The sequence below is a fragment of the Thermobia domestica genome, chromosome 5 (assembly GCF_964235325.1).
Source record: "Thermobia domestica chromosome 5, izTheDome1.hap1.1, whole genome shotgun sequence".
Taxonomy (NCBI): Eukaryota; Metazoa; Arthropoda; class Insecta; order Zygentoma; family Lepismatidae; genus Thermobia; species Thermobia domestica.
The window spans coordinates 238,174,133-238,187,498 of NC_137458.1; the positions used below are offsets into that span (position 1 = coordinate 238,174,133).

General features: G+C 35.4%; 2 protein-coding genes across 5 annotated transcripts in view; one reads left to right on the forward strand and one right to left on the reverse strand.

Annotated features, from left to right (window-relative positions):
* LOC145686475 (uncharacterized) overlaps nt 1-11,974 on the reverse strand; it is a 134,857-nt gene extending 122,883 nt beyond the window's left edge. For all 3 annotated transcript variants that reach the window (XM_081759820.1, XM_081759821.1, XM_081759819.1), the window contains exon 1: nt 11,733-11,974. The gene's annotated coding sequence lies outside the window, so the exon portion shown is untranslated. The remainder of the gene's footprint in view (nt 1-11,732) is intronic.
* The window catches only part of LOC145686479 (protein FAM76A), a 223,809-nt gene continuing 222,409 nt past the window's right edge, over nt 11,967-13,366 (forward strand). Inside the window, exon 1 of one of the 2 annotated variants that reach the window (XM_081759826.1) lies at nt 11,967-12,153. In XM_081759826.1, the coding sequence (XP_081615952.1) occupies nt 12,073-12,153 (81 nt within the window). In that variant the 5' untranslated portion in view covers nt 11,967-12,072. The remainder of the gene's footprint in view (nt 12,154-13,366) is intronic. The other variant, XR_014131613.1, reaches the window with a different exon arrangement.

Below are 13,366 nucleotides of genomic sequence, written 5' to 3' on the forward strand. Positions count from 1 at the left end.
GTAAGAAACGTCAGAGACCATCTCTTGTTGGCCGTGCTATAATAAGATCAAAGATAGAACCTGTTCCTCGAACGCAGAATCCATATCAGAAAGTCATTACTCGCTATACCTTACGGTTTCTGTTCTATGGTGATATAGGTTAAAACTAGAAATCGTTAATTTGAACCACTTCCAGTTTTCATATATATTAAGGAAAGAGACAGAACCTACTCCTGGGAAGCTGAATTGATTGCAAAAAATTGCATTTTGATATATTTTACGGTCTTTCCTCTAAGGAAATCAGTATTGAAACTGGAAGTATTAGTAAATTTCAACCACTTCTGGACTTCTGGATTTTGTAAGGTGCTAAGGGTTCTGATGGCATATTCTCTAGACACCTTGAATACATTGCAGAAAACAACTTATGGCTACGTATTACCAATTTTGTTCTACTGCAATAAATGCTGAAACCGGAAATGATCAATTTGAACAACTTCCGGTATGAATAGGTTTTTCTAGAGAAGGTGAAACCTATTCTTGGAAAACTAAATCAATTGCAAAAAACCTTATCTCGATGTCTCTTATCGTTTTCGCTATATGGAAATTAGTATTGAAACCGGAAGTAGCAGTAAATATCAATCACTTCCGGTTTTGGTAGATTGTTGCGGGTTATGATAGTATGTTCCCTTGACAGCCTGAATCGTTTGCAGGAAATCGCTTATTCCTCTATGGAAATAAATATTGAAACCGGAAATAATTTAACCACTTCCTGATTGAACAGAGGAGTAAAGGGGGAGATGGAACCTATTCTTGGGACACTGAATTCATTGCAGAAAAACACATTTCGATATCTCTTACTATTTTTGCTCTGTGAAGATCATTTTAAAACCGGAAGCAGTAGCAAATTTAAACCACTTTCGGCTTCGGTAGTGTGTTTGGGACAGTGAAGGTTAGAGATGTGGGTCGGATAAATCCCCAGTGTGTAGATAAATAAAAATGGGTATTTTACACAAACTCACTTATTATGAAGTCTTAACAATTGTTAACCATATTGGTGAAGTTTTCTGAAATCGCTTCAAATATTACACTACAGATATTTTACACTAAAATGCTGGAAGTGTAATTGATGTTAAAACAATCAAACATAGTCATCACTTGCAAGCATTATTTACACAAATCTCAAGGGAAAAAAGGGTTACAAATTAGTTTAAATTCAACAAAACAATAAGTTTTACGTCCCACGATTATGTCGGCTAGGCTAAAGAAGACTGTGATGATGAGAAATGATTGAAATGTTGGAATGAAAAAAGTGGGAGGACACGGGAGAATCCCGAAAAAAACTCACGCACACGATACAATTTCGTTAAAGTTGCCTGGTAAAACAAGACGGGGAAACCACGTACACTGTCTCCCAAGTTTTCCTGTGAATAAAACTGTGCTTCAGATGCTCGCTGAGAGCAAGGAATCGTCATTACCTTCAGAAATCAAGAAAATACTTCTTGATTAAGTATTCTGGGTTCGTATTGAAAAACTTGTAGCCATTTTGAAACCCATAGTGGATTTGATTAATTGGTTCGAGTCAAATGTGCCTCAGATAGACACTGTGCACTCAAATTCCACAGCCTTCATCTAACTCTGACAGAACAGTTACTATCGTCAATTCTTTAGAAAACAGAAGAGCAATTAATAGTGGCAAAATTTAAACAAAGAAGTGAATTCGGCTTGGGTCTAATTCATTTGGTTGCATATCTCCTCAACCCCACTTTTCAGGGCTGCAAATTGACTGCTGAAGAATTGCTTGATGGAGTAAACTTCGTTTGTGAAGTTGGAAAACAAATAGGATTGAATTCTGTTTTTCTGAGAACACATTTGACTGACTATAGAGACAAGGAAGGAATATGGGCAAGGGAGTTTCTGTGGGACGGATTCGAAGAAATGAGCTCACTACTTTGGTGGAGAGGGTTTCGATGCATCACCGAATTAGCTGATGTCGCCATTATAATCTTTAGTGCTTGCGGTTATATCTGCTGCCACAGAAAGAACTTTCTCTGCATTTAGTTGGATCCATAGTAAAACAAGAAATTGCTTATCATCGGAGAGGACAAGGAAACTAATATATCCTTCATATAACTGGAAGCTTTTAAATAAGAAATTGCCTGAAGTTTCACGTATGCAACACTCACGACTAGGGTTATGAAGGAAGAAGTCACCAGCTGTTGGCATGGAACAGAACAAAACACCAGAGACATTGAGATAGCATACAGAAGAAATAAGTGGCATAGAAGAAAATGAAGAAACGAGTGATAGTGATGTTAATATTAAAGAATTGTGTGATGATTCCGACTCTGATTTTACGGTTTATTCTGAGAATGACGGTAAAATTTGCGTCGTTTTATAGTGCTCCAAATATGGTAGAGGTTAATTGCTGTTCTATACTGAATAATTTAAAGTATAAATATTACCTTCAATGAGTTACTATATAGCTTAACGTTATATATCACATTAACATAATATTTTAAATATACTATTTCAATAAATACTTTCACAAAGTATTATTGTTAATGTTAAACACCATTTAGTGAACACTTCTAAAAATCAGGAATTAGTTACTTAAGTATTTTACGAAGTGTTATTCCTTATTTTATGGATACTATTCTTTCAACGGCGTATTTAGTAAATAATTTGACCGATAAGTTTATTAAGTTTAGTTACTTTGATTATTCTACAACCTTCGTAATCATACAATTACTTCTACAGAATGGCAAATTCGGTAAATGTGTAATTTATTTAGTTTCTAAGTATTTTCTATGTTATTACTTACTAAAGTCGAGTTTCTTTATTTTGTTATAACTATAGCAAAAACTTAGTTGTTACACTGTAATTTGTTAAACAGATTGAATTTATTAATTCAGTAAAGCAGACGTAAAACATAAGAAATTTATTGGTCCAATCTTTGCATAATTGACAATTCAGTACATCTCATTGCCTATAAGCAAAATAGATTATTTTGTGTGAAGAAAGTAACCAGCTGTATGTGAAATATCATTTCAGTTTTTTTATTATCAAAAAAAGGTATTTATCATCCATTTTTTATCATTTATAGGTATTTATCATACTACTATGCATTTTTTAACGGTAATGTTAAATATATATATATATATATATATATATGTATGTATGTATAATAAAATTGTTGTAAACTTTAGATCCTTAAAATAGGACAGTAATCATTAATAATTCATTTTCCACCATTAATAAATTCAGTAAACCAAAATAAATCGTGGTTGTTCATTTTGTAATAGAAGTTCTGCTGTTACTTAAATAGTTTAGTTACTGTGTTCATCGATGATTTGAAAAACTGGAGATGGTACTGGAAGATAAAACAAGATGCACCAGATCGAGAAAATGGAGAAAGCAGTTTCATCAGACGCGAACCAGAACCTTATCAGAAGTCCTTCGTTAATGAGTCGGCAGACTCATTGCATTTGTGGTCAATTAGTCCCGGTTTCGAGTCTAAATGGAGGACAATTTCTCTCGGATGTAAGCCGGGAAGCTGTTTGGATCCCGCTTTAAGCTTATAAGACCCCTTCCAGCATATCCCTGTTGTTGCATAATAACAGCAAGACGAAACAAACTTATTTCTGTCCATATGTAATATAAATACATAGAGCAAATTATTTAAATCAAAAAAACCTGGTTTAAACAAACAAACAAAAAAAGGTTTAAACAAACAAACAAAAAAACAAAAAAAAAACCTGGGTTTTTTAAATAAACACCATGGTTTTTGCCAACCCTGTAGCTAACACACCTTTGATATACACTAGAAACCCAAAATGGATTTTTATGTTTCTAGCATCATTTCAGTAATGACTTAACAGTGTTCAATCTTAATCTTACGCGGTGCTACCCTAGTTCACAGAACTATAGATTTGTAAATTTTGCAGAAGAAATAACTAAAGTTATTTGAAAAGGGGAATATATTAGTAATCAAAATATATGTAGTTCTTACCTCTGACGTCCCTCATAATGTTAAAAAAACGTAATTGAAAACCTAAGCTTCCAAACACGTAACAATCAATAAGAAAGTAATAATGAACTGGTAAATGCAGTGTGTTAAGTCATGACGCGCAACGATAAAGCTCTCGTACAGGTAATTCATGTGGTAACATGAGGAACACAGTGTGATTCCCTCCCTTTACATGCCTGTTCCTTACAGACGCATTCCCACGTGGACCTATCAAATACGCCTTGCTTTGCCTCAGTTAGATAAAGAGTTCTTGCTTGTAATCATTATGGAATATGCCTGGACGCTTTATTTACACCCATAACTGCCTAAAGTAAATCTGCACCACATGTATTCAGGAATGAAACTATTGAACTTCATCCATAAGAAACAATTCTTGAGGTACCGGTACTAGGTGCACTCCTGACCAGAGTTATTTTGTTTTGTTTAAAATAAATTTTTATACAAGTTTTAAACATGTGATTATTTTAATACTTGTTTTAAACAAATATTTATTTTTATTTTATTTTACTTTTGTAAAAGAAAACTGCCAGAGAAAGAAAATTGTCAAATAGTGCTCCCCATTCAGAAGACTATTTTCTTCCTGTGCGAATATTGTTATTTCTCGTGGCTACAGTAGGTCAATAATCCAATCCGTCTCTCTTTTCCTTTATTGATATTAAAAAATAAAAGGATCATCATTGAAACAAGTTTTTGTATCGTATTAAAATAAAAACAAAGGGTTTGTTAAATTACGGTTCTGAAATCAATATATCGCAGGCATTCGTTGATTCAGTACATGTTGGTTCTCAGTCTTCGTACAACTTGGAATTGTTTAACATGAGTTTCATGGAAAGAAAAAAGGACATAATTTGGAACAAATTTATTAATGTAACTCAAACTCCATGAGATAAGAAAACGACGACTATACAAGCTCGTTGCAAAACGTGTAAGAAATAAAGGGTCGGTTTAGTTCAAAAAATGAAAAATCATTATGAAAAATCCAATGCTGTGAAAACACTGGAAACCCAAACGGATAGTAGGTGTTGATCCGAAAATTGCTTCTGATGATTCTCGCGCGAGTTATATAATTGAGATGGAACAGGGAATTTCAGCTAAAAATTAATTTTACCAATCCCTTTTTCATTATATTATGAAAATTATATTTTGTTCCCATCCCCCACCTCCGTTCTAAATTTTCTTAAAAAGTTTACACCTTGGCATAGCTTGTATTGAAGGGACCACCCGCATAACTATTCCTTAAAGCGTGATACTTACTGTTACATCATTGCCGAAAGTCAGTGAGGCTCCTGGGATGACTTGATCTACATTTGTTCGTCTGTCTATATGTATGCACCATGCTACAGGGCGCAATTTTCGGTCGTTTAACATTAAATTTTGTCGGTAGAGGCACGAGACGTCCGGAATTTGCTGTATCGACTTTGACTGGGATCCGACGTAAAATTTCAAAATCAGTGTTCGGATCCCACATTAAACACGCCCTGTCTCATATAATCTTGCTATTGATGCAAAACTGCAATTAATCAAACCAAACAAACTAATTTTATGTGTTTCGAACAAACTTGGGTTGCAGGATAAATTTCGCTCCAACTTGTTTTTTTTTTTTTTTTTTTTTTTTTTAATATCTTTAGATATGGGGCATTCAGAGAGCAAAGGATCCAAATCCATTTTCAAAAAGGTTAGTTTTTGCTCAGCAAACGTAGTCTCTTTGTAGGCAAGAGTCCGAAATAAATGAAACAAAATCCACGTGAAAGGGTGAGCTAGAGTTTCATAGGACAATCGCTAGACAAGGGCGTTGATGGAACGGGGGAACTGGAGGGCTAATTTCTACCACTCTGCTCATAAATTTAAGGCATTAACATTATATTGTGTATGCTCCATCGTGGGAAAGATTAACAAGTCAAGCTCCGAATGTCATAGTCAGTGATGCATAATTACGTTAAATAAATACAGGGTGTGAAATCTCCATAGTAGGTATATTTTAAAATCTAAATAAAAAGTTTATTACAACCAAGAAAGCACTTTATGAAAATCACTACCAAGAGGATGTAATAAAAGGGGGTTCGTGATATGAAATAACTTGAGAATTACTGATCTATACTGAAATATTCTGTACCCAACAAGTGTAAAAAAAAAAAAAAAAAAAAAAAATGAAATGAAATCTTTGAGTTTTACGTCCCACGATTATGCCGGTTAGGCTAAAGGAGACGGTGATGATGAGTAATGAATGAAATGGTGGAATGAAGAAAGTGGGAGGAAACGGGAAAACCCACGCACACGGTGTTTTGCACCACAAAGTTCACTTGGCGGGGGCCGGGATCGAACCCAGGACCGCAAGCACCAGAGGTGAACGTTCTAACACTGAGCCCCCAACAAGTGTAGTCTTAACGAGGATAAAGTAAATGAAAAGGTTGGTTGGAAGTAAAGTGTACAAAGTCTTAACAAATAAACTACTACACGATTTTGAAATGTTTGTTCAAAATATTTAAAACATGTTGTTTTCGTGTGCTTTGAAACACGTTTAAAACATTTTGAACACTTTAAAAAAAAAATCTTTCTTTTTTCAACTCTGCTCCTGATGGAAGAACTACATAAATCACGAATTCATGTACGAATCCCTAAAATAGAATAGCATGCTTCCTGAGTAATACATGTAAAACCATTACATTTTACGAAGAAAGGTGGATTAAAATAGTAAATATGGATGCGAAACAAAAGCAGCAGTGACTTAGGCATAAAAGTGGCTTCAATGAATTCAAGATTTTTTTCTCTGCTGTTACGGGAGCAAAAATCGAGACTTCCGATACTGCCTGACGCACTCGTTTGAGGAGGTATGGCATTAGAAAGCTCCACTCCTATACAAAATTCCCAATATAACTAAATCCTCCTCTTCCCCGATTCTTTCGCTCGTTTTACGGTTTGGTTCTGTTACAATTTTACCCTTGGTTTACTAACTTAAAAATCAATCTGCTTACAACGTAAACACACCAACACTCCACAGTAAGCGTGTTTGCACACGATAGCGATAAAATCGGAGGAAGCCCCGATAATATCGGTGTCGGTGTCGGCGTACTTTGCACACGTCGCTGACAATATCGTTGCCGGTGATGAGCGAAGTAAGCGACTCACAAAAAATCTTCTCCATATATGAAAACAAATAAAAAATAATAATTGGGAAAATTATTTTTTAAAACAAGGACTACAAAAACTGTTCTGAAGAGGTGTGGAGGACGGTACAAAACTTAGAAAAAATAGTCATATGCCTAAACATGTTTAGATTTAACAGTGCCGTTTTAAATAGATGTAAACATATTATTTTCGTTTCGATGAGAATTGATGCTGCGGTACATTGCAAACTATATTAGTTTTAATTTTTGTTGGAACACTGTTACATATTGTATGTATGTTATTTTGTTTTCCATGCAATTAACATTAATGTCATAGTAGATTAAATGATAAGATTCGAATTAGTAATTCTGTTTTACATTGCTCCATACATACACTGGCGCAAATCCCGGGGGGATGAAGGGGACATGTCCCCTCCAATCTTGGAACTGGGGAGATTGTCCCCCCCAATAATCCGATTTGAAATGTGTTTTTTGGGAGAGAAATTTGATTGTGTCCGATCGCCAGAAAGGAAAGTGAGATGAAATTAATGTCCACTCAGAATAAGCCTCAAATCTGCCCGCCTCCTAATGTTGAAGACAACTCTGCTCTCCTGATCCTCCACGGCATTGTTTCTCGACTGCAGAAATATTTTGAACATCGTTATATATATAATATGGGAACGATCTCCCCCCCCCCAATGTTGAAGACAGATTTGCGCTATTGCATACATACCTGTCTTTCTCGTTTCTTTTTGTCCATGAACTCAAATTCTGGACAAGGCTTGCATAAACTTTTCGCCATGCTTTTTGCTTTTCAATTCTGTCCTTGAAAGAGTCTGTTATCTTATTCCATATGCAAGGTCTACATTCCACAAGTTCAATAAGGGTTAAAATATCGAATGGAAAAATTCCTGCCATCTCTAAAAATCTAAGCAAAACTAGAAAGATACGAATGCAATAATACACAACCTTTTCATTCAATCACTGTAGCTAAACTGCAGAACTCTATCAGAGGGTCGAGCCCGGTACAAAGGGGAGAGGGAAAACTTGAATACATAAATTTGGTCTTTGTTTTCAATTGCCATTCCACAAATTATTTTTAGAAAGGGGGGATTTGGGATAGTTTTGGAAATGAGAAAAAAAATCTGCAACAAGTGAAGCATGAAGGCACATCCCTATTGTTGAGATCACAATCAAGAAAATGCCAAATGAGTAACTTGTCCTTGGAGCTTTGGAAAGAGTGTTTGATTGTGCTGGTTTCGTTTCAAAATAATAATAATTCTACTTTGACTTGTCAACAAATACTCTATTCAATCATTGCTTATTGAGTGGAACCGGGAAAAGTGATCTGCACACAATTCTGATGAAAATAAAAGTAACAATAATCAGGATTTTTTCCATATGCTTATGTTCACAGTGTATCAAACTTTGAAAATTACGCTTAAATTAATTTCCAGAATGTATTAAAATTTAAAAGCATTAATAGATTAAAAAATATATCATCAAAGAGTGTGTGTGTGTGAGAGAGAGAAAGAACTAAAACAAATTTAAAAAAAAAAAGTGGAAAATAATCAAGAAATTGGTTATCTAAATTTCCTATATTCTATTTGGTAATAGCTATTTAGAGGGAAACCAGTACTCTTCAGACTTCCCACATTTTATATTTATTTAATAAAGGGAATTACCTACTCCAAAACAGAGACTGTAAAAAATAATAAGCTGTTCCGAAAGTTGTTTATAGGACAAGATAATAATAATAATAATAATATACAATTGTAATAGAAAAAATGGAAACAACAAAATTCCAAAGACAAGAAATGAAACAAAAATACACAGTGCCTTGTCACTCGCTCTCTTCATCTAACCCGCTGGTCGGCCGACATTATCGGTGGCGTGTGCATCCAATCATAAGAAAACATTGCCCCCGACGAAATCGGTGTCAACGATACCGCCGACAGCATCTGCCGATAATATCGGTGGCGTGTGCAAGCTACGATTTGAATACATTGAAGTCGATTTCACCGCCGACATTATCGGTGGTTCCACCGATATTATCGTTGCCGTGTGCAAACGCAGGGTATTTTTAAACAACAATGACAACATTTGGGAGGTGGTTCCTCACACCAGGATGAGACAAAAAGTATTGACCAACCTGGGTGCACAAGTGCTTCCTTGCGGAGTTATACGCTGCCGAAAACATGAAAAAAATGAACTTTAAAGGTCTGTAATTCCGAAACTATGAGACCTACCTTAGTCGGTCTAAATGGAGTAGCCAGACGAAAAGTGTTCTGGGAGAAGACAGCAGTTCTCCAGTAGCCAAGTTGGCGGAAATCATAGTGATTGGTACAACTAAATTATTCTTGGATTTCATGTTACACATCTTGCCTAACTTTCAGGGGCATGTTGAGAGAGAAATTACAGATATCTCTCTTAGTTTAGTTTGGTCTCCTCAATCTTGCTACTATCCCCACATTCACTTCATACAAGAGTAGACCAGGCTAACTCCCGGGAAGGACAGGAGTTTTTACTTATTTACTTAGGTACAGATGCAGATTACTCCGTCCAACATAATAATAATAATAATAACTATTATTATTATTATTATTTTATGGTGAAAACAACTGAATGTATATGGAAGACTAGGGTTTTGAATATTAATTTCCACTGTCGGACAACTTCTGCACTATAGGAAACCATTTTCATGTTTACAAGTGTAACATTACTAGTGTCAAACTATTACAAGTGCTATATTACGGTTTAAATGAGTGAGTGCATACGAAGACGATTGTATAACATACCAATTTATACTGGCGGAGTATTTCTGTGCAATTTAGAAGATCTATATATTATGTTTGCAAGCCTAGAGTTACCGGTTCTAGTGTGAAATCATTCAAGTGCTCTAACCTATATGATTTTATGACATCTAGGTGGTGTATTTTTTAACTATCCCTGTTTATGGATACATCCTGCGATGCTGACCCGCCTGCTCCCTACGGAGGTTCATTGCACTGGCCCTCTGCTGTCTCTTGCCCTGACGCAGTTAGATAACATTTTTGCTATTAGTGACCACTCAGTACAAGTTGTTTTGTGTTTTTTGCACAGTTGTTTTTATGGTGCACGCTAGGACATGTATTTATACCCGTAAGGGAAAGCACATCAGTTTGTACGCATATTATCATAATCATTTGGGCATGCCCCACGGTATTAACAAACCTGAATGTCTTAGAAAATAAAAACAAAGTTTTTTCTTTCATTTCTTAAATTTGAGAGATTATACTGTACCTACAACTTAGTTTATTTATGGCATTACTGCTGTATCGCCGGATCACACGAAAATCGAAGAAAAAAGAAACATTAGCTATTTAGCTTCTCGAAAATACTAGGTAGTGCTCCCGGCTCACTTGGCAGTGATTATTGTTCGAAATAGTGTGGACATATGGCGTGAACCAAGTTGTGCTAGGTGGCCACTACAAGTAGGAATATTAGCTATCTAACCGAGTCAGCCAGTAGCACAGCAGGGGTCTCGAGCGGTATGAGAGTGTGCCTCAGTAGGAAGCAGGCGTGTCAGCGACGGTAGGTATACTCACAAATGCAGATAGGGGGAAAACACTTTTTGTCATAAAATTCATGTATAACTCGATAAAGAACACGATATGACACAATCTTGTCATTTACGCACCATTTCCACATTGCCTTTCCCATAAATTATAACAAGTATACGTTTCCGCCAAATATTCTCTTCTGCCCCCATGTATAGTGCCAATTAGATAATCAAAAACAACGAACAACAAAAAGTATTTCTTAACTTCAACTATTCCTCTCACTCTACTTTCACTCACTCTTCCTCACAAACCACCTAAATTCTCCAATTCATCTGGTAAATTTTATAAAATTGGTCCGGCGATACAGCAGTAACTCTTATTTATTCATATTTCTAGGGAACTCTTATTTATTCATATTTTATCGGGAGCTATGCCGTTAAGCCCATCACGTACTTTTTAACATCCTAGATAGTCAATGAACAATTCCTGAAAGTATGGCGTCTCTCGTCCTTCCCTAAATGGGAAGTACGGCTCCTTAACTATAACCGAGGAAAACTCACGAAAAACCTTACTCAGGATATTTGGCTTGAGAAAGCTCTTAACCTTCTCGACTCAGTGTCCCTACTGGTGATCGAACCCGTACTACTCGCAAAAATTGGGAGATTGTTAGACTACGCTATGCGGGGCCACGAACTTTTACATCGCGCACATAAATTAGACGCTTGTACACAGGTCTTATCTGTAAAGGGATAATTTTAGGCGTATCATTTCTAAATTTTGAGCTACATTCTATACCTGCAACTACAATTTCCCTTGAATAAATATTGCCAAAAATAGTTCATGCATGTTAATGCAATTGGTAATTCGAGCCTGAAATTGAAATACTCATGTGTTCTTATGATTCAGTGTCATTTCTTCATAACAGAGCAACGCTTTGTTTACGAAATTAATATTATTTTGCTGCGTGTTAAATACTATTTCAATTATTTATATGGTCGCAAAACTGTTGACAGCGTAACTTTTATAGTAACTAAGGACTTGGTATACACTAGCTACCGGTTCGTATATATAAATACTTACTTTTCTGATTTTGAACTTCAAATGATACAATGAAACATCTATCTTATAATATTAATAACTTGTCAGTATCAGGAAAGTGAAGACACAATTTACATCACGATATTACTGTCTTTTTCAGCGTAACTGAAGAAAACAAGCTTGTTGACAATTTAAATAATAGCAGCAGTAGCCATATTCCCTTACATCATCCGGGCATTATTGTGTTCTGTATTCTTATTGGTGAGAGCTCAATAACGTCATTACTAATATGGTGGTTTCTTGCCGGATGTTTGTGAGCTAGTGAATTCAATTTTTTGTTTATTTACTTTTTGTGTAGTAGTAAAGTGAATTCTTTAATAACATGTCAGCTCTATTTGCTTGTTCAAGGTGTTTCTCAAGGCACCCATTTGAAGAACTCTCACCGGGACAGCAACTATGTAAGGTAAGAAAACAAAAACACGTAAGTGTGCGTACATTCAAATGCGTTGCCTATGAGACAAGTGGACAAAAATGGAAAATTCGTAATTTGTTTGGAGATAGTTTTGTTAAGTCGATCGTTTTGCTAATAGAAAATTTGAAATTATCTCTATAGAAAATATGCAATGAAATATAGCTAAGTTTATAAGAAGATATTAAAAAGTCATTTGGAACATTTATAATTCATATATTTTCTATATCTGCCAAATATACTGTGGACAAGATATGAAAAAATGTGATATAATGTTCTGAGTTTAATGTTATTGAAACAAGTAGTTTATAAATGAAGAAGTATTCTGGTGCTGCATTTCGAAGTTCTGCATGTAGCAATACATAGTACAGCTGCATTAAATATTTTGAGTTAACTTCCGCAGATGGCGGCCCCGAAATACAATATTTATGGGAAAATAAACAGAATCAGACGAAATGCCAGCATGACAATAAGAAAAAAGGGCATTACTGCTGTATCGCCTGACCAATTTGAAAATCGAAAAAGTGGACCAAAATATATTTCTACTGCATTCGGTTGTATTTGTCTGGGCCTATCTTTAGCAGAAGGGGTCCAGTTCTTTTCTCTAAAAAAATGTTACAATTTTGGTAATTTCTTTTCACATTCGCTTAGTTTAGGGTAGATTAGGTTAGTTTAGGTTACATTAGTTTAGTTTAGTTTAGTTTATGTTATATTAGTTTAGGGGTCACGCATAATTTTCCAAAAAAATGATGAATTTTCGCTTATTTCTACTAATATTAGGTTAGTTCAGGTTAGATTTGGTTACGTTATGTTACGTCTAAGTACTGTAAATTTCCTGTAAATTTTGTGTTTTTTACGTGCTTCTGGACCCCTCGTACTAATCATATTCCTTTGTTTGGATTACAGTTACTTTAGATTCTGTTATTAGATGTGCAGTTTTCCTATACGGATCCATAGTATAAGTAGTAGTAATCGGAGGAGGAGTAGGGGTAGTAGTAGTAGTAGTAGGAACGGGTTAGAAGCCCCGCAGGGGTTGGTTGGGTTCTGTTCTCGATATGAAATGGGCAGATTAAAGACTTACTCAAATTTTTCTGTACATTTTACAATCTATGGATCCATGTAGTAAAACAAGTGTACTTCTGCGCGAAATAGTCCATCCGCCTCCACATGCAGTGGCGCTTACAAAATCAAAAACAACCAGCAAATA